The following is a 21,690-nucleotide window of genomic DNA, read 5'->3' on the forward strand; positions in this document are numbered from 1 at the left end:
TATCAGGTATTTGCATTTATGGCAACCAACATGGAACCTGTTACACGTTGTTGTCCAGTGTCATTTGACTGGTAAATGTGGTTCGTATTGTGTGTCCGTGTTCTCAATAGTTCATTTTTGTATTTAAAAAAAGAAGAGCGAATGGGAGCCTCTTTGTAAGCAGACAAAAAAAACTGATAACCTGTTGTCCACTGAGATCATCTCTATGAAGGAGTGGCAGGTGGAACAAAGTGACGGATTGTTTTATGACCTTATTTCCCGCGTGATGGGTGCGTTGTGGCCTGCACCTCCCTCCTCTATAGACAGAATTACAAATCTTCATGGTGTTTGTGAAAGAGAAGTTGAGAGATTTGCAAAGTGAGAAGTGCTCCCCGGTGGAAGAACCTGTTTTCAGCAAGAGGGAGAAATTTGCTAAAATATTGAGGATCACTTTAGAGAGAGTTTTTTTTCTCTTTTTTGCACATTTCTTTCGAGGGAGGTTTTTTTTTTTTTTTTGGGAGTCCTCATGCCATCATACACGGTGACTGTTGCCACAGGGAGCCAGTGGTTCGCGGGGACAGATGACTACATCTACATCACACTGGTGGGCACAGAACGATGCAGTGAGAGAACACTGCTGGACAAACCTCTGTACAATGACTTTGAGAGGGGGGCGGTAAGTGGTGACTTTCAGAATCAGCACACATCAAATAACGAGGTTCCTACATACTGTTTAAAAAAGAGGAAGTTAGAAAAGAGATGGTTACAGTAAACGGGCATATTCACTTCAAAAACATAGTGGAGGATATAGAAAAGTAATAAATCAAATGGATAAAACCAAGCAAAAGTTATTCAAAATGTGATTGGCTGCTGTTGAAAGGAGCACACACAGACCAATCTGTCCATATATGATCATTCAGGTAGTCCACAGGTTGCCAGGAAAGACCGTACTTAGGAACTTAAAAGCATGAAAGAGAAGGTGAGGGGAGTTAGTGAAAGAGGAGTGGGCAGTGTCCTGCTCTTCTTCTCCCCAGATCGGGTCAAATCGTCTAAAAGAACAAAAATTCATTAAATAATCCTCAGCTAAATGCACCTTAGTAATATAGGGAAGGGAGGATATGAGAAATATTCATAAAAGAAGAGGGAGCATACTGTTTTTTTATGAATCCAGGTACAATCATGTCTTCAAAACTAATTAATAATAACTGGACACTCATACACACCCTCAGGTGCACAAGGAGACTTCCACATGTTAAAAAAAGAATTCTTAAGCAGGTGTGAGGGTCTAGACATTACATCACTCCATTTCCTGCTAACTGCAGATGAGTGTGTGGAGTATCACATATACATGTTGATATGTGAAATTAGTTTTTCCTTAAAACATAAACATCTCTTCCCGCTCAGTCAGCTTCTGATTAAATTGCAGGTGGACTCCTATGAGGTGAGAGTGAAGGAGAACCTGGGGGAGATTGTTTTGGTAAAGATTGAGAAGAGGAAGTACTGGTTGCACGATGACTGGTACTGCAGGTACATCACGGTCAAGACCCCCAGTGGAGACTACGTGGAGTTCCCCTGCTTCCGCTGGCTGGTACAGGACAACGAGGTGGTGCTGCGGAATGGACGAGGTAATCATTTGCTCACACTGATAGAATATACCCCCGCTTTAGTTCCATTCTTCACCCTTGTCTTGTGTCTGTTGTAGCTCACTTGCCTCAGGATGATAAAACCAGCCTGGTGAAGCAGCACAGAACATCAGAGCTGAAAATGAGGCGTAAAACCTACAGGCATGTTATATCTGCACATGTTAGGATGTGATAGGAGGCTGTGAGTGGTCTCTAACAACACTGCTGTCCTCATAGATGGAGTGAGTGGCAGCCGGGCTTTCCTATGAGCATAGATGCTGAAAGACACAAGGATTTGCCCCGGGACATCCAGTTTGACAGTGAGAAGGGAGTGGATTTTGTCCTGAACTACAGTAAGGCGTACGTGCCCCTGGTTTGAAAACATGAAAAGATGAAGCCCCTTAGGCTTCAACCTCTGAGGTCTCTGTCAATGTCACGCCTCCATGATGCTGGTATTTTCTTTACCCAGGAGGGAAAACAGAGGCGGTTCTGTCAATTTTATCACCAACTACATTTTCACTTGCTTCATACAATCATGTTAGCATTCACAGAGAAACAGAAATAGATCCTGTTTTTCACATTCAGTGTCTTCGTACCTCTTTTTTTGATAGAAACTGCTCCAGTAAAATTTCTTTGCTCCTGAATCATGTGAGAAACCAACATAATTCCTCACTGGTTGTGAAAAAATGAATTTGATCGAGATATTGTGACCTTTCTGACGATGAAGATGGTAATTCTGATCCATTTCAGAATAGAGAACCTGTTTGTGAACCAGTTCATGCACATGTTCCAGTCCTCCTGGAGTGACTTTGCTGATTTTGAGAGGATCTTTGTGAAAATCACAAACACAATCTCAGGTCAGCCTTGATTTCAAATGATCTTGTTTTATCGTAGTTTTTATTTTATTACATAATATCATGGTATATTCCAGAGTATGTGATGAAACACTGGAAAGAAGATTTCATGTTTGGGTACCAGTTCCTGAATGGTTGCAACCCAGTAGTGATCCAAAAATGCACCAAACTTCCTGACAAGTTCCCTGTCAAAAACGAGATGGTTGCTGTCAGCCTGGAGAGAGATTTGACTCTGCAGCAGGAAATAAAGGTGCATTAGTAACAGTGAGCTCTCTCTCTCTCTCTCTCTCTTTCTCTCTCTCTCGCTCTCTCTCTCTCGTTGTTCATTTTCTTTCTCATTTCTGAGGTTTATAGTCACAGTACTGAATTTGGAGGTTATTTGTCATGTGAGGTCGACTCTGTGACTTTCATGTCTATGAATGTTGTGGCCCCAGGAAGGTAACATATACATAGCGGACTACGAGGTGTTAGACGGCATCTGTCCTAACTGTACGGACCCGTGCACCAAGCAGTTCCTGGCAGCTCCAATCTGTCTCCTCTACAAGAACATTCAGAACAAGATCATGCCCATAGCCATTCAGGTAAAGACATGAGCGTGAGTGGACAACTGCTCTTTTCTTGCTGTCCTTTCTTCTTCTTCTTCTTCCCTTTTCTTCATCTGTGTCTTCCAGCTGGGACAGATTCCAGGTAAGGACAACCCCATTTTCCTGCCTACTGATGGTGAGTACGACTGGCTGCTGGCAAAGATCTGGGTCCGCTCTGCTGACTTCCAGCACCACCAGACCGTCACCCACCTGCTCAGGACGCATCTGATAACAGAGATGTTTGCTATTGCCATGTACAGGCAGCTCCCTGCTGTCCACCCTGCCTACAAGGTAAAACTCTTATTGATGAATTGATTGGTGGATTGATTGGTGGACTGAGGAAATAGCTCACTGATGGATGGTCCTCCCTCCAGCTGCTTATCCCCCATGTCCGATTCACCATCGCCATTAACACCAAAGCCAGAGAGCAGCTCATCTGTGAGTGTGGCATCTTCGACAAGGTGAGGTTGTTGTAAATGGTATTAATTGATTCTGTTTAAATCAAATAAGAGCGATAAACAGATAAACGTTAATTAAAAAAGTTCCATGATGAAGCCATGAAAGTCGTCCAACGCAAAAAGGAACACTTTAGTCATGACACAATGAGCTGAGAAAATGTATTTACATCTTTCATCTTAAAAAAGTCAAAATTGAACATACATATGCAGTTTTTTGCCTTAAAGCTACATGGTGTAATGTTTGTCTCCCCCTTCAGGAATTAAGAGTAATCACAACAACACAGAGCCTTATATCCCCTAGAGAAACACCTGCTGAGGTGTACGTTGTATCAGCCAGGATAAACGTATTTTTTTGAGCGTGTGCATTATCGGTGTTGATGTTTGTTTTTTTTAAACATAAAAGTCACCTATTCTCTCAAAATGATTTTCTAAAATCCCTAGCCTGCTAACTAGCTTGTTTACTAGCTGGCTAACTCATTTTCCGAAGTCGAACAAATACCAAACATTTCCACAGTTATAAGACATGTACATTACCAATCAAAAGTTTGGACACACAAAGACACGGTGGGTGGAACCAAAGATCCCAAGTTTTTGACTCATCAGACCAAAGCCCTGATGTCCACTGGTCTAGTGTCCATTCCTTGTGTTTCTTGGCCCAAACAAATCTCTTCTGCTTGTTGCTTTTCCTTAGTAGTGGTTTCTTAGCAGCTGTTTGACCATAAAGGCCTGATTGGCGCAGTTTCCTCTGAACAGTTGATGTAGAGATGTGTCTGCTACCAGAACTCTGTCTGTCATTTATCTGGGCTCTAATCTGAGGTGCTGTTAACTTGCTATTTCTGAGGCTGGTGACTCAGATGAACTCATCGTCAGCAGCAGAGGAGACTCTTGGTCTTCCTTTCCTAGGACGGTCCTCATGTGAGCGTGATGGCTTTTGCTACTGCATTTGGGGACACATTCAAAGTTTTGGGAATTCTCCAGACTGGCTGATCCTCAGTTCTTAAAGTAATGAGGGGCTGTCATTTCTCTTTACTTAGCTGATTGGTTCTTGCCATGATATGAATTCTAACAGTTGTCAAATAGGGCTGTCAGCGGAGTACCAACAGGACTTCTGCACAACACAACTGATGGTCCAAACCCCATTAAGATGGCAAGAAATTCCACAAATGAACCCTGATGAGGCGAACCTGAGAAGTGAAAACCATTCCAGGAGGCTCAGTGAGAGAAGGCCAAGGGTTTGCAGCGCTGTCAACAAAACAAAGGGTGGCTACTTTGAGGAATCTGAAATATAAAACGTATTTAGAGCTATTTAACAACTTTTTTCTACATAATTCCATATATCTTGCTTCATATATTTGACATCTTCAGTATGTATCTGCAATGTAGAGAGTACTAAAAATAAAGAAAAAATATTGAATGAGAAGATGTATCCAAACTTTTGACTGGTAGTGTACATTATATAGAAATAAATGTAATAGCTACATAATCTCCAAATATTTCTCAAACCAATCCAAGAGCAGTGGTGCGTTCTCCTCTGGGTTTTCTTTAGTGCTCTCCAAGTAGGGAAAGTTACATCCATTGTTTCCCCTTGTCTCACAATATTATTTCAACTTCAATCCTTCATCTTCATGCTGAGTTTTTCTTTCCTCTGGAGCATTCACTGCCATCACATTACTTAACTTATGCTTACTCATGATTAGTGGGTGATGTAAACGCATCACTATAGGGGTGCTAGTGAGGAAAAAAAAAAAACAATTTAAAAACTCCATGTTGTCATCTGTGAAATCCTAAGAGGTTTACCCGGCAGTGATGAGCTTCAAAAGCATTGCTTGAATTTAAGAGAGGAAACGTCAATGTACAGCAAATTATACAGGTAGGAGAAAACAAACAAATGATTAAGCTGCAGGGATGAAACATGAATTTTGTTTTTGGATTTTTTGTTGTTGTTGTTGTCCTGATCAAGGCGAACGCAACTGGCGGAGGTGGCCACGTCCAGCTGGTTCAGAAGGCCATGAAGAGCCTGACCTACAGATCTCTCTGCTTCCCTGATATGATCAAGAGCCGCGGAGTGGAGAAGCAGGAGGAGCTGCCCACCTACTTCTACCGAGATGACGGGTACAAGGTGTGGGAGGCCACCAGGAGGTAGGGAAACAGCCAGGGCTGGCAACAGAGATTTAATGATGAGGGACAGTTTTACATGACTGCTCTCCTGTCTTCTCTGGCAGTTTTGTGTCTGATGTGATGAGTATTTACTACACCAGCGATGAGAGGGTGCAGGGAGATGACGAGATCCAGGCCTTTGTTAAAGACGTGCGCAACTTTGGTATGCAAGACACGGAGCATTGTGGTGGGTACACATTACACAGCCCTTTAACATTTCACTGATCTAGGTCTAATTTTCCAGTTGAAAACAAGGACAAGTGTTCCGCTCTGGCTGCAGCAGTCTGACAGTGTTACTGACCAAGCACCAGTGTTGAAACCACCTTCCTGCATGTCATCATTGCCTGTCTGAGTCCATTAAGCAACCTTTTTTTTTTTAAAACCGCAGTCCTTGCAAAAGAAAAAAAAAGTTTTGTAAGGTTTAATGTCAGTTTACCTTCTCTCCATCTATGCAGAGTTCCCCAAGTCCCTGAAAACCCGTGAGGAACTAATCGAGTACCTTACCACAGTCGTGTTCACCGCTTCAGCCCAACATGCAGCTGTTAACTTTGGACAAGTGAGTAATAGATTACTATCAGTGACTGATCAAATACTGCGGTTCAGGAAATAGTGTGATTCATCTGGTAATCAGAAGTTTTCTGATTCCATCCCTGGCTGTGTGTCAGTGTTCGAATATGAACGTCTAAAGTTCTCTGATTGGCTGAAAAGCACTTATCATTCATCGTGTTAGGGTTGTATCTGCCCAGGTCTGTTAGTTTGTACAGCCATTGAAGACACAAGTGCTTGGCACCTTTATTTTGGTGATTGTGAACAGAAAAATCTGGGAACCCCTGAATTTTCTTAACATTTTCTAACACTGTGTATGGCCTAACGGATTATATGACCTGGAATGTCGACTGCAAGATGCGAAGAGGTGTCTGTGTGGTGGCAACACTACGAGCTCATAGTGACAACCTTTTTGTGAGCGGTCACAAGTTAAACACTGGTTTCATCCTTTGTCAATGCATACGGTTTTATAAGCTTTTTAAATTAAATATTAAGCTGACTAGAGCTCTAACATAACTATAGTGTAATGTACTTCAAATGTGCACATTCATGTATTCCACTACTGCACACTTCCTGTAACTTTGGATCTTATAGTACGATTGGTGTTCCTGGATTCCCAACGCTCCATCCACCATGAGAAAGCCCCCGCCTGACAAGAAAGGCTTGGCAGATGTGAAACTGATCATCGAGAGCCTCCCTGATCGTGGACGCTCCAGCTGGCACCTGGGGGCCGTTTGGGCTCTCAGCCAGTATCAGGAGAATGAGGTGTGGAACACATCCAAACACACAGGCGATCATACACACACACACACACACACACACACACACACACACACACACACACACACACACACACACACACACACACACACACACACGTTTCAGTGAAGAGTGCCGCGCTTTGAGGACCAGCCAAAGTAATCACAAGTTTGACATGAACGTCTGATTTCCCAGGAAGCTTTGCTCTACTCCAGCATGTTCTTTCTTCCTCGCAGCTCTACCTGGGAATGTATCCTGACGAACACTTCATTGAGAAACCTGTGAAAGAGGCCATGGAGAAGTTCAGGAAGCAGCTGGTAGAGATAAGCAGTACCATCAAGAACCGGAACGAGGGCAAGAGGCTGCCATATTACAACATGTCGCCTGACAAAATCCCTAACAGTGTCGCTGTCTGAGAATTGAAGTGATGTTCTGCCAACGAGTTGCCCAAATACGTTCTCCCCTGTCATCTTAGCACAGGATTTTAATACTTAATGCATAATTGATTTTTTTTGTCAGCAGGAGAAAATTTGAAGCGTTATAATCCTGAGCTACCCATTCAAATATCTATATCTATGGCTGCGGGCAGTGTCATTTTAACTTTGTCCACACACCAGCCAGAAATTGCAATAATAATTATAACATAAACATTGCATTAGGAAGAATTAAAAACATTCAGGAGGATTGTGAAAATTATGTAAAATAGGAGCAGTGGGAGAGGAATTGTCTTTATGGGTTCGTATTATCTATATCAAATGAGATGTACACTCAAAATGACAAAGAATTGGATTGTTGATTCGTACTAATGCTCATAATTTCACTGCTTTAAGGATTTTTTTTTTTGTGTACTTTTATTGCAACTCCGGTTGCTGATCTTTTTTCTCCACCAGGTTAATGTGTAAAATTATTGCGTCAAACTTTTATTGACTGAGAAGGGTTATTATTTGTGTGACACAACAAGAATAAATAATATGAATGTAATAAAATAACTGCTCAACTACTCAGCAAAGGTCAGTACCAGAATCTCATGCAATTACATTTCATTTCACATTATTGACTTCAGATATACAAGTTACCAAGGACCCCCCAAAAAAGTGTTAAAAGCAATTTAATTTTTATTTGGTTGTTCTTTTTCAATTCTACATAATTTGATCAAACATGGGAAATTAAACTGAAAACACATCAATATTTATTTTAAAAACATAAGTACTTTTTTTTTTTTTTACCAAAGTTTTTACAGTTACTATTCCAAAAGTAAATTCACAGACACACTCGTGGAATGATATAAGACGAAGGGGGGAACAGTCATATATGTTCAAGTCCAGTCAGTAGTAAACAAATGTAGCTTTATGCAAGTTACACTTTTCCCAGACGATTTAAGCAACAAGGTGGGAAACTGAAAAAGCTTAAGAGTGTTGCAGAGAAATTACCGTTGCTTCTCCAGTGACGTCTCGCTGAGGAGGATAATAAACTGGAGAAATGAGCTCACGTTGAAACAGACAGAAGGTATGAGCGTACACGTGTGGCCTTAATCTTCATCACGTCTAAACGTCTATCTCATACCTCACAAAAGGAGCCAGCTCCTATGAGTATAAAGTAAAAAAAAAAGAAGCACAATCTACATTATATCTTTAATCATCCATCAATGTGTCTCTCAATATTTCCCTTTAGTGAGAAATGTTAAATAATTATGTTTGAATTAGTAAAGGTCCAAATACAAACTACTTGAAACTAAATATTTGAGAGGAGAAGCCATTTTTCCAACAATAAATGACAAAACAAAGTGCAAAACAAGGAGGTATTTATGCCTGAGAAGAGAAACTAAGTGTAAGTTGCATAAAAGTACTAGTGAAAGGGGGTTTTACTGAGTAAAATGCATTGTTTTCTTTTAAAAATAAATACAACACAAAGAGAAGAAATAATCGCTGTTTACCCAGAGGATACGTTGGACATTAAACACCAGTACAGAACTATAGAAGAACAACAACAAAAGGGTAATTGCACTTTTTATCTGTCTAATTGCACAGAGCCTCATGGGTATGAAAGTTTCAAGAGAAGCCTCTTGTTACTAGATCTTAAAACTTGACGCACAAAAACTTTCTGGGCTCATAAAAATTATGTTAGACTCCATATCTCATTGTAGGGCAGAGTACACAAATACAGTTTGCAACGCAGCAAAAAACCAAAAGCGTTGATCCATTTCATTTATTGCTGCTGAGCAGTTAATTGTCAGGTATGTAAGTTGGATTGTTGCTGTTCACAGAAGTTCACTGGTATCAAATCAAAGACAGCGGTCGAGATGCTGGAATGGCTGTGAAGCTCAACATGAGCCTGGCATCGATTGCTGTGCTCACACACACACACACACACACTCACTCACTCACTCACACGTGCGCGCACACACAAAACACTTACAACTGACTGTATGCCAAAACCCACCACCCTGAGAAATCATCAGCTGCTTCTCACCGCCTGCACCTTCAGCTGCAAGCCAGCAGGTGGTGCTGCAGGCAGTTCCTCACCGAAGAAAACCTAAGACAGAGTCGATGCCAAATGTTTACTGCTGAATGTGCTGTGAAATTGTTAAAGACAGAATGTGCTTCAGAGGCGCTGGAGGTCAGATGAGAGAAAAACACTTTGAAATCGAAGAGAAGAAGAAGACCTCTGATTAAATGCGAAAATAAACATCCTTCAATATGCCATTGTCTGACACTCATAACGGGATCTTGTGGTGAGGATCCTATAAGCTGAGATGTCACCTCAAACTCTCATCCGCGCATCAAAAATAAGCCTATTTTGAGGAATCGGTTAGAGGTCCATCTCTGAAGGGTAGACTGACAGCAGGCAGCAGCTGATTTCTCGAGGTACATCCCATGACTAAGCAAACAAATCAACATATTAAAAAACTGCACATGAAATATCACACTGTAAATACTGTGTCATTTGCATGATAGAAAAACAATAAGCAACGCCACCGAAGCCTGAAGGCTCTCAATGTGATGTCAAAACATGGAAATTATCTCATGATTTCCAGTAACCTGTAAAAAAATGTTTGTATTTGTTTTTTTTTGTTTTTTTTTAAAATATTTTCTGCATTTTTGTATCCATTTTCTTTTTTTGTTAAAAAAAAAAAGTTTACATTCTCAAAGCCTTTCAGGAAGTTGATGTTTGGGGTAAAGAATTTGTGTGGCTGGAGTTTCCAATATTATGAGCCTGAGCCAGAACATAATTTAGTCATCACAAGTCAGAACTTCTATCAGCTGTAACCCCTCCCAAAAATTCCATTTTGTCATCCATGGCAGGGTGTATATATAGATGTGCGTATGAGGAAATGCAACATCAAATAAAAGAGGAAACACACATTTCCAGGTCGAGTGTGTTCCTCCTCCCCCTTGTACAACATATAAGACTAAGATAAGAAGAAAACGGGGAGATAAGAAGAAAGAAGGGTTCTGTGGCCACAAAAAAAACCCCAAAAAAACAAAAAACAAAAGTGCTTCAATGCATGTCCGGATCAAGGCCTGGGCAGATCCACGCACGCGCCCAGCTAAGAGATCTGCCAGGTGGCAGATGCACAGATCACAGCGACAAAGAGGGCAGTGGATGGAATGTTCCAGAGATCTGATGCACAGAGCAGGTCAGCCTGCCACTCACAGGAGGTAACAATGAATCAAACAAACCTGAAAGACTACGAATGTGGACCTTCAGGGTTAAGAGTCTGTTTGTTCAGTCCTGCTCTCCTGGAGATGTACATACATACGTGCGTGTGTGCGTGCGTGCATGTAAGCGTGTGTGTGTGTGTGTGGGCGCGCACGCGCGTGTGTGTGTGTGAGAGACAGACTCAGGAGTCAGTAAAAACAGTTGTGTAATATGAAAGCAGAGACACAAATGTGGAGGGCCTGACGGGATGAAGATCATCGACTGTGGCGATGAAGTTTCAGTAATCAGGAGGGCGGTGAACCATTTTAGTTTCTGCTCCACACGGTAGGTGCACGTGCGCGTTTGTGTGTGTGTGTGTGTGTGTGTGTGTGTGTGTGTGTGAATGTGTGGCTCCCTCTCTCAGACATGGAGCACCTCCATACTGTAGTCCTCTGTTTCTGTGTACTGGGAGGAGTTTGTGTCCGACTGGGTAGGCGCCAGAGTCTCCTTGTTGTCCAGACTTGGTTCCATGAGCGGCGGTTTCTCCAGCACCAGCTTTTTACACGTGTCTGGCCGGTTCTGGACGTATATTACTCGGTTATAAGCCTTGAGTCTCCTCCATAAATGGATGTAGACCTTGCATTGCACATACATGAACACCAATCCGCCGGTGAAGCCGATGGCCACCACCACCAGCTTGGTCCAGAAAGGCCATTCCAGTATCCCTGAAGGAGCAGAGCAGAGAGAGGAGACACCACATCAAACAAGGTGGTGGATCTGCTTCAACTTAGCAGGTCACAAGAAGCGTAAGCACAACGACACAGCAGGGAGAAGAGTGGCTCAGTAAACTGCTGCAAGTTTGACACGTTTCAGTGAATCATTCAACAGATCAACACTGATCTACATGTAACAAAGTAGACGTGTGTGTGTGTGTGTGTGTGTGAGTGTGTGTGTGTGCGTGTGTTGCATCGTAGGACAGTGATGCAGTCATGCAATGCAGTGTTCTAGACATCATGTATGGAAGACAAATGGACAAATGGACAGGATCTCATCATACTGAATGCTGCGGTGTGTTGTCTAAGAAGCAGACTAATGTTAGCCAAACAAGTTGTAACACATTCATCGCTGTTCTCAAGCTTGAAACCATCACTGTGTGCAGGTGGTGATGCTTCTCTAATCAGTCGACTATCTATTTTCAATTGATATGAATAGAAACTGAAAGTGATAATTCACCCAGAAAGTTTATTTCGCATTTCACAAATAGGCGTTTTTCACTCCTGCTTCGCTTCTTTGTGACTCCTGAATGCAAAAAGAGCCAGCCACGTATATTTAGCTTGAAGCTTCAGAAGACTGACAGCTGACAACAACAAAATGGCTCAGAACAAAGCGATTATAACATTTCCCATCCAGTGCTCATTCACACTGGCAGCCAGCTCGACCAGCTGGTTCATTCAGTTGAACCAACTTGTGTGGCGCGCAGAACGAGAGGTTTTTGTTTTTGGCTCAGTGTTTGTAGATCACTGAACATATGTCCGGATAAAGGAGATGTGGATTACGCCAGATGATGCGCTTGAGCGTTTGTAAAGTGACTTTTTTATTTCCCAACGGTTTTGCTGTTGTTAGCCATCAGTCACCATTAGCTTGAAGGCAGGAGGGAAAACATTCTCATGAGACACCCATCTGTGAGTACTTGAAATACACGTTTGGGTGAAGTACTGCTTTGATGGAAGGTGGAAAGCTAAAATTGTGGGCTGAGGGAAAAGCATCATCTAGAAACACAGTATATATACACGAACAACTATACAAAGGGTTTCGACAAACTGAAAGGGATCTTCAAATGAAAAGTACATCTTTGATGTGCCGCAGATCAGAAATATTTTCAGTCTTTTCATGTCGGCTCGTCCGTTTTATGAAGAAACAAACACAGGGAAAGTCGGTATTTGAGTGCAACTGTGGATGATGAAATAAATAAATGTAGGCATCATCTCCACCAAGGAGGTCATGTGATCACCGGTGGGAACTAGGATGAAATTTGGTGTAAAATTCGGTAAAACAACACGGAATGACTGATTAAATTCGGAGGAAATCTTGATTTGATTTCAGATCCTGGATATTGAAGATCGTTGTAGATCATTGGCAGGATAAAGCTATTTTCTAGACTTGTCGTGGACAAATTCCTTTTGGTCCATGTTAAAAAAATGACCGTTTCAGATTCCAGAAATAATCGTGAGTGTATTCTTGATCTACGGCCAATATAATGGTTAATATTTCTGAAAAATCTGAGCGTTTTCGAACTTTTTACTAAACTGCAGGATTGTTTTCTGGATCCAAAAGGCATATTTCTAAAGGAAGGGAAAATATCTTAGAATTGGCTTTTGATGATGCTCATATTCTGTATACATCTAGTCTCCGTGGGAGATGTGTGTACTCTCTTGTGTGTCGAAAGTATGAAATACGAACGTGTCTAGCATGATGAATGAGTTTAGCTTCAAACAAGACAAGACGATTGTTAATATACAAAACACCAAAGCATAAAAGCCATTTGACGAAATTTACTACTAATTTGACAAGAGGAGATTAAGACGTGGTTTGTTTTGGGAGAATCTGCGAGTGAGGATTGATTTAATCGAAATCCACCATCACAACAGAAAATATTGGTCCTCCATGAAATGTTCTTATACACAATTTTTTTTTTTTATTCTTGAACTTTTCAGCCCTGAATTGAGATTAAAAAAAAAAAAAGTCTACGAAAGCAAAGTTGTGTGCAAGAACATGTCATGAACGAGACCCAACGTTCCTCAACTGTCTTTGCTCATGATGTGAATCTTTTAAGAAGCGAGGAAGTATTTCCCCCCTGAAATCAAGGCAGAAAAGGGAAGGAAAGGGATAGAGAGTGCAGTTGGAAAAGAACTGGATACAGCTGACAGATAGGCTGGCGGGGAGAACAATTTCCAAGTCAAAAGTTCAAAGGTGAAAAGTTTACCTGGGATTCTTCCGGCTGCATGAATAAAGAGAGTGTAAGTATCATGTATTACAATAAACACAGATTGACAGAGAACACAAAGTGAATGTGATGTCAGATAACTCATCAACATTTCATCTGCTTCAATGAAAATGAAATACATTTGATTAGAAGTAAACTGCGGTTAAAAAACAAACAAACAAACAAAAAATACCCAGACTCCACTTGGCGGAGGACAAACAGGAGGAAATATTTGGCGTCGCTATGGTGATTGAACCTGACAGTCCTCTGGGACTCCAACAAGTCTGAATCATCAGGTTGGACTAAACAGGCACAGCTTGCTCTTCCATCTGGACAGTGTCTCAGAAGCACCAGATATGCGTGAGAGGAGTGAGTGGCAGCACAGTGAGTGCCAGCCGATGGTGCAACAGCTCATATTCAAATTGCCCTCCTCCACAGCGCTAAAACAACAAGAGGGTCCATTTTTCCTGAGCCTAGTGCTACTGACCAACTTGGTCCGATGGATGTGCAGAACAACCCTGGTTCTAGGGGACACTGGAGTGGCTCATCAGTATCGAGTGTAGTGCCTACAAGGGGATTTTAAAATTAATCACTCGCTGGATTGTGTTGTATCTACAGTCTATTTAGGCACACACTGTTTCAAATAAGTGGTCCAAAAAATATTATTTAAAGGAACATGCCAACTCTTTTTGAAAACACTCTTATCATCCATCCTCTCCAGAGCCAGACAAAGTGCATGATTCCCCGTCTCCCCTCAGTGCTGCATTAGGGAGCCCAATGAGTGGTAGTGGATGGGAATTTCAGTACAGAGGAGACAATGGTGTCTATTGTCTCGTCTGGCTGGTGGAAGGACGGATGGTGAGCTTGTTTCTCAAAAGGTTGACATGTTCTTTTAAATATTTGACCGATCACTAAGATAATTCACATTACAACCAGAGAAAAAGTTACGTAGCTGCCAGGAATAAGCGGCCACAGATTTAACATTTCTTCCAAAAATTCAAAGATTGTAAATGTTTCATCAGCTTTAAGCGGTTAAGAACAGGTCTTGTCCACCAAACTAACTTGGTCTGATCGTTCTCGTGGATGATGCAACACCATAATTATCTTTACGTGTTGTTAAACCACGCAGACATGATTCACTTCTCTGTCTCTGAGGCCTTTTCAAAAAGGTGCTCTTGTTGCGGCTGTATAGTAATTAGAAGGTTACTGGTTTAATTCCTCCAGAGACATTTGAGTTGTTCCTGATGAGCTGGTTGGCACTTTGCATGGTCGAGTCCACAATCAGTGTGTGCGTGCGTGTGTGCGTGTGTGTGTGTGTGTGTGTGAGAAAGCAAGAGAGAAAGAGACAGACTGGGTGAAGGACACTAAAGCTCCTGCGTCTCCAGGTCTGTATAAATGAAGTTCATTTACCTTCAATTTGCCACATAACTGAAGAAGTGCAGTTAAAATCACTTCACTTTGCAGCTATTACCTCGCTGTGAGTCACCCCCTCTGAAATCAAAGTGAACTAATTTGTTCTGGAAGTCAAGTTAAAAGAAAACTGTAAATTTTGTCAAACATTTGTTCTTACTGTGACAAAAATCCTGTTCTCACTTGGAATTAATAGGAGTGATGTAGGTCTGATTTAGACTTGATCCCTTAGACCATGCTCAGAGGAGGTCTAGACCACATGAGGACTGTCTAATAATATCATTTCACAATGATATTATTAGACATCTTTGGTCGTGTTTGCCTGTTTTTTTTTAGTTTTTTTTTTTAGCAGGATTGCATAAAAATAATGAGGCCAAATTTCACCAGAGGTGAAAAATTAAAAAAGAAAAGAATTTTTTTTAACATAATTTGATAAGGAAGCAGAGTTACACTTTTAAAGATTAACTCAAATGTTGCGCAAGCGAAGTAAAATAGAATGAAAAAAACAACAACACTATAAAATCACTTTCGTTATAATATCTCCCTTCAATAAGTAGGTCCCTTTTTACATAATTTGAATTTTCCACAACATAATGTGCATTTTCTTTGGGAGGGCAAAAATTAAGCCCCACCCACACTCTGGTTGATTTATGTGAGATTATTTGCATCCATTGCATGAAAGTGAGATCACAAGAAGTCATGCAGGGATGCGGTTCTGTCAGCTTGTGATGAGATCAACCAAGACGCGTGTTCATATCAGGTCTGCCCGAGGCCCCTGATGCCTGCTGAGCTACTGCCAGGATGTGGTCCAGCAAATTATACACCCACACGTTTTCCAGGAACCCATCACTCTCAGTACTCACACCAGTTCTGCCATTAGATAATGTCCATGAAGACAGTGGAGAGTATGAATGAGTGATGATATAACAGAGACAAAAACATCACATTAGCGTGTGTGTGTTTGTATGCATGTGTCTGTGTGAGTGTGTGTCAGAGTCATTGCTGACCGTGTTTGATTTCATCTGCTGTCCTGTCGATAAGGACGTAGAGTGACCACACCACGCAGGTGATGGCGATGACGTGGAAGGTGACTGAACACATGATCTTCCTTCTCTCGCTCGCTGTCATCTGTAGCTTCTCCCACTGCAGCAGAGACAGAGAGGACACACAGACGACATCACAGAGGTCAGGAGGGGTTCACGGAGATGGAGGCATGGCTGATTGTTCACCAGTCTTTATCAATTGATATGTCGTGGAGTGCTGCTGCTTGTGCTTCTTATTACTCTTGCCATTCATGTTTCTCCTCCATATTCTTTTTCTCACTGACATATTACAGGAAGTGTTCTCTCTTTCAGGCCACATGGCGTTTCTTAGTGCTGCATTGCTGCTATTGGCACACGAGGGAAACTTGAATGTGCTGTTGAACTTTGTTTAGGTTCCTTCCATGTTGCCTGCTTCTAGAGTTTCCTGCTCATTAGCTAGTTTGAACGGAGCATTTTAAAATACTTTAATGGACAGATCAAGAACGGCTTAAAGATCAAAGCAGCCATGTCGCTGACTAAAGCCTGCGAGGTAAATCAGGCATCTGAGTACAAAGCAAGTACAATAGCAAGTGTTCAGTATTAAACAAGTGAAACACAATTCAGGTTTTGAATCAATACATCACCTGAATAGCAAACGATCCCAATCCATCAATGTGACGCAGATATCGGTCCGTGTTTTCATGTCAACATGTGGGTAGTTTACTTTTTTTTTTCTTCCAGTATAACGGGACTGTGCTATCTGAAGTGAGTGCAGCATGAGGGTTTGAGCCTGAAAGCCAAACCACCCAGTTTCCATTATTTTACTTTTAAACTGCACAAGTAGTCTTGGCTGCGGTGTCTGCACTTTCGATGACACCTTTTACTGCTTAAGGTTGCTGTATTCAACAATTGTAAATTAAAAGTACAAATTAAATTTTGTTTGAATTTTGTAAAATTATAAAAGATCATAAAACGTCCAGTTATTTCATATCAACAGACTCCTCCATTAAACCAAAACTATTTGTTGTAATTTTTCAGGTAAAAGAATTCGTTTTGTGACAAAAACTGATATAACCCCACAGGCCATTTCTTTCATGTTTTCTAGCTTTTCAGCAAAAAAAGGGGAATACCACAGCTCTTTTTCTTTGTTTTTCCTCAGACGATAGAACCAATTTCACACTTATTTGCACTATCGTTCTGCAGAGACAGCGGAGTCCATGACACCACCACCTCTCCAGTGGTGCATTATATTTGACATTCTAACATCCATTGGTAAACAAAGCTTCCAGGTTTAAACTTGTCCAGTGCTCAGTCGTTTGTTGTTAGCCTTCGATTCCATGCTAACGCCAAGTTTTACACAGTCCCAATCCATCAACACTGATCTATTTGTGAAATAGCATCGTCAGGTGGCCCACAGCCGGTGAGGGGTGGTATCGTGTTATCACGTGTCACATGATGCTCAAAATGCAGCAACACGCCAACAAAAACTGGCAAGTGACACAAATACAAAAGCGGTGTGTCCCTGGACCAGCAGCTGGTAGAACAGCTGGGGGAACAGCAGCCTACCGAACTGACAGTGACATCAGAATCAGCATATGTCACTACTGGAGTGGCGTTTCACCAGCCACTCTTCAACCTTGGCACTGTTGACAGTAAAATCATACTTTTAAGCAAGCCAACAATTAAAGCAGATAAGCGTTGGCTCTCTTGGGCATTTTCTGGAGGCGCACCGAGTGTGAGTTTAATATTTCATGGGGAGCATTCAGCGACTGTGATCAAGATCCAATGCTACATTAAGCTTCTTGGCAAAGCGAGTGTGATAGAGAAGTAGCAAACAGCGGCCAGGACGCAGAGGCCAGGTAACCTTCCGCCCGCCAGCCAGCCAGCTCAGCTAACACTCCGGCAGCTCCTACTCTGTCACTGACACACAGTAAATAATCAGGAGATCAGGAATTCACAGAAAACACTAAATAAAGCGCCATCGTCATTAAGCTCCACGGACAAATGCTCTCAGTGATGACAGAAATGAGAGTTTGAGTGTCTGTTATTGTGATGAACAGAGGCATCCTCTGATAAAGCTTCATAGCAAGATCCCCCCCTATCATGTTGAATTTCTGTGCACAATCACACACTCAAAACTTGAGAGCTCACCAGTAGGAATTCAGAACCAATTACTGCAGAAACATTTGTTTAAGGCCTTTTTTTTGCAGCTAATGAAGGATGGAGGAATTTTAATTAGAGTGCCCTGCTATCTTCAGGCCGGGGCGATTGATAAGAGCCCTTAATGGAAGAATGGTGCCTCTAAACTATTAAAATGCACGACAAGTTATACTTATGAAAATAGCTTCGAGACTCAGTGTCATGCTGCTGTTATCTGCAAGACAGATGGGAGACAGCTTTTGGCATTTGGAGTTTCATAACAAAAGAAGGGATGTCACGGATCTGGCTGCAGCCTGGATTTATTAAGTGAGAATGTTCAAATTAACATTAGTGTTAATTGTCATGACATAAACACATTAACTGCCTTACCTTGCGCAGCGGCTTGAGTTTGGTCTCCATGATGAACTCATACTTGCAGAGCTCGCAGCAACGAGTGTCGGAGCTCTTGATCCACTGCTGCAGACAGGCCTGGTGGACAAAACGTAGGCTCCCTGTGCAGTGGCATGGTGTGATCAGAGGACTCTCGTCATCCCCTTCACAGTGGCAAATCCTGCAGAGGCAAATAAATAAATAAACAAATACCGTCAACATTCAGCGAGAAGCAGGATAGCTGCGAGAGGAGGAAGACCAGCGGGAGGAAAGATCAAAAATGGGAAATGCTGGAGAAGCGCGCAAAGCCGACAGATCTTGAGATGACTTGTTGCATTTTCAAGAAGTTTAAATCATCAATCAAGATATAAAGTGTTTAGTTTCCTCCACATTTTGAGTCTCATTTAAAATAACAAATCATAAAAGCATATCAGGACCCTGAAAGCAGAAGACAACCATGTTAGTAAAAACACTCATTTGAATCATTTTACTTGCAAATCAAAATGAAATTCTCAGAAAGTGAGCTGTATCCCTGCAGCAAAACAACTCTAATCTTTGATAAAGTGCAGTTGTAGCAGAAAGAGTCTCTACCCTTTTCTTCCTCGACACATGCCCCCGCACACTTTTTAATCGAGGTAAACCAGTTTAAAAAAAAAGAAGCTGACTAAGCCCTCTCACTTCGATAGAAGACCAGGAGCCTTTCTGCTCTCTTTTTCTGGCGTGTTAACGTTCAATGTCACAAACACACCGGAAAACAGGGTCAACAAATTGTTAGGTGGAAAGCAGCTTGGAGTGCGGTGACAAGGTTTCAGTTGTTACAAAATTACACTTTTTGCTCAAAGACAACTGAAAAATGATGGATGTAGCATTGCGCTGAAAGTGAGGAGCAAATTAGCAAAAAAAAAAAAGAGAAAAAAATCGGTATGTTACAAAGTTGTTTGGCAAGTGGAAAAGGAGTAAAGATGAGTGAGTGGAGATGTTCTGTGACAACCAGCTGATCCATACAGGAAGTACAGATACCTGCATGTTATTTTCTTCCCTCTCAAAGGTGTTTGTGATGTGTTCAGCTCATTTGCACATGCATGCTAAGTATTCTTGGAGGTTTTCTGTGCAAACACTGAAACATTCGCTTCGGTGTCTACGGAAAACCATCTCTCTCTCTCCTCCTCACGATCACATATGGGACACGTACTGTCTAGCAGGTTGGAGGACAGAAGCTATTCGTCAGCCACGCTAAAGAGGGGGTGTATTCGTCTGTGTCTGTCTCAGTCAGTGAACAGGAACCCAGAATAGATTGATAGAGAGATGTACGCACTTCCACCACCAGCAAGTCAGAAGAAAAAGGACAAAAAGAAATGAGAGTATTAGAAAAACGTATTCGCTGAAAGTCCGGGTAATGACACATCTTCGCCACTTGCTGTAAGACAGAAGCTAAAGTCATTATCATGTCAGGCCTCAATGTCATGACAGTGACCTTGCTGCAGAGTCCTCAGAGAATGAGAAATAAGCCCCAAGCTGCTTGTTCCACAACAACACAACTTTGATAAAAGGTCAGAATGATGGCAGGCTGGTTCAACAGAGCAACCGCAGAGGGATGAAAACGTGCAGAACCACAGCTCCATGGATACAAATGACACTAATAAAAAGGGCCATTTCAACCTTTTCTTCAAATCCACTTATTTCTACAAACAAATGCATGAGTAATCCCAGTTCAGGACAGGATAAGAACACGTGAAGACACACATGTTGCCACACATGTCAGAACGTGAGGATAAAGATCACCAGATTTATCTTAGCTGGCCAACGTGTTTACAAGATTACAACACATAGTGATGGAAGGCGGACAAAAATAGGTAGATAGATTTCCACTGAAAAAAAAAGGAGGGAGGGAAGAGGATTGAGGGATTAAAAGCCAGACAAAAACAATTCAAAGAAGTTTTTGCTAAGGTCAAGGCTGGGCTGCTTTGTTGTTGTTTGTTTGGATTGCGAAAGTCTCTTCCCACACATAATGTAATGCACCATTCTCATACAAAAATTTAAATCAGCCTGGGGTTCTAGATCATAAAACGGACAGATTTTATTCTAATGTGGATGTAGATTTGTTTTTTTTCCCACTTAACCGTAGGAGGGGATAACCACAGAGAAATCCCTCCACCTCCACACATACAACCCTTGTGGGATTGATCCGTAAACATCGGGAGGGGAAGCGGAGACATTATTTTTTTTTAGATTTATGTTTAATTTCACGGAGCTTCACCTGCTCGAAATATAAAGAGACAGACAATCTCACCGATGTAGCACACCGGATTCTGAACTGTCACACTGCATACATTGAACAGATTAAGGAAATTACCCCAAACCTTCCTGTGTGTTTGCAGCTAAATTAACTGTGTGTCAGCAGCAGTGACACATTCAAGCACGGTTGGGACATTAAAAGGAAGTTAAAATTTAATTTGCAATGCCTTAGCAGTGGAACACACGCCCTGTCTACTACTAATTCTAAAACGGCAGAGGCGACGTTGAAATGTGTCAACATTAAAATGTGAGAAGCAAAAGAGAGTCAGGAAATCACAAACACCACACTCTGAGAGGAAACAAGCTCGGAGACTTCCTTCCTGCTCTCACTTGTCTGTTTCCTACTTCGATCCTCCCGTGGCGTTCTCTTCGTTCTCAATGTGTCGCTCTGCAGAGCCCCCCTCCATCTCCTCCAGCTATTCCTTCTCCTACCCTCGACCTGAAAGTTGTTTGTTTTCAAATGAATTTTTCACCATCAATCTGATGTTGTGCATTTTTTGCTGAACAGTTTATTGGGGAGACGCATTAGGTCTCTGAAGCATAATTTTGTTCTCTTTTCCATCCTCAGACTGAACAGTTTAAGCTCGACAGTCTGCCAAAGACGAGCAGATCAGAGAAAAACATGACTCAATTAGCATCAGCTCCACTGGAGACCATCTCTCTTTTTTGCTTCATATCTCAACACGTCTTTAGAGGTTATTCCTTGCTCTGCTTTAAAAGAGAATATGACATTTGCTTAGAATGTCTCATCTTCTGGAGGAAGGTTAACTAAGTACATACAGTATACTCTAGCTAGTTCGTATTCACATAAGGGAAACCTAAGATTGTTTTTGGCCTGTTCTGATCAGCATGG

The 21,690-nt window shown here is 41.7% G+C and overlaps 2 protein-coding genes across 6 annotated transcripts in view; one reads left to right on the forward strand and one right to left on the reverse strand.

The window, feature by feature from the left end:
- Positions 1-304: 304 nt before the first annotated feature.
- Positions 305-8,087, forward strand: alox5a (arachidonate 5-lipoxygenase a). The gene is made up of 14 exons (XM_086179782.1): positions 305-655; positions 1,406-1,604; positions 1,682-1,763; positions 1,839-1,961; positions 2,352-2,458; positions 2,533-2,705; positions 2,890-3,036; positions 3,127-3,330; positions 3,414-3,500; positions 5,458-5,636; positions 5,720-5,841; positions 6,110-6,210; positions 6,795-6,965; positions 7,196-8,087. Exons 1-14 carry the CDS (start codon positions 506-508, stop codon positions 7,373-7,375), a joined length of 2,025 nt encoding a protein of 674 aa, XP_086035908.1. The 5' UTR covers positions 305-505; the 3' UTR covers positions 7,376-8,087.
- The window catches only part of marchf8 (membrane-associated ring finger (C3HC4) 8), a 94,727-nt gene continuing 80,958 nt past the window's right edge, over positions 7,922-21,690 (reverse strand). For 3 of the 5 annotated variants that reach the window (XM_086179783.1, XM_086179784.1, XM_086179786.1), the window contains 4 exons: positions 18,543-18,723; positions 15,999-16,134; positions 13,582-13,596; positions 7,922-11,323 (listed from right to left, as the gene is read on the reverse strand). In XM_086179783.1, coding sequence (XP_086035909.1) covers positions 11,019-11,323; positions 13,582-13,596; positions 15,999-16,134; positions 18,543-18,723 — 637 coding nt within the window. In that variant the 3' untranslated portion in view covers positions 7,922-11,018. The remainder of the gene's footprint in view (positions 11,324-13,581; positions 13,597-15,998; positions 16,135-18,542; positions 18,724-21,690) is intronic. The other 2 variants (XM_086179787.1, XM_086179785.1) reach the window with 2 other exon arrangements.

Source organism: Aulostomus chinensis, chromosome 16, assembly GCF_037954235.1.
Source record: "Aulostomus chinensis isolate RoL2024-O1b breed Wild chromosome 16, RoL_Achi_v1.0, whole genome shotgun sequence".
Taxonomy (NCBI): Eukaryota; Metazoa; Chordata; class Actinopteri; order Syngnathiformes; family Aulostomidae; genus Aulostomus; species Aulostomus chinensis.

Excerpts from the sequence above, each read along its gene's own strand:
- alox5a (XM_086179782.1), top strand. The coding sequence starts at position 506 with ATGCCATCATACACGGTGACTGTTGCCACAGGGAGCCAGTGGTTCGCG. Across the intron at positions 1,764-1,838 it reads ATGAGGCGTAAAACCTACAG|ATGGAGTGAGTGGCAGCCGG; the intron begins GCATGTTATATC and ends CTGTCCTCATAG. Across the intron at positions 6,966-7,195 it reads GCCAGTATCAGGAGAATGAG|CTCTACCTGGGAATGTATCC; the intron begins GTGTGGAACACA and ends TCTTCCTCGCAG.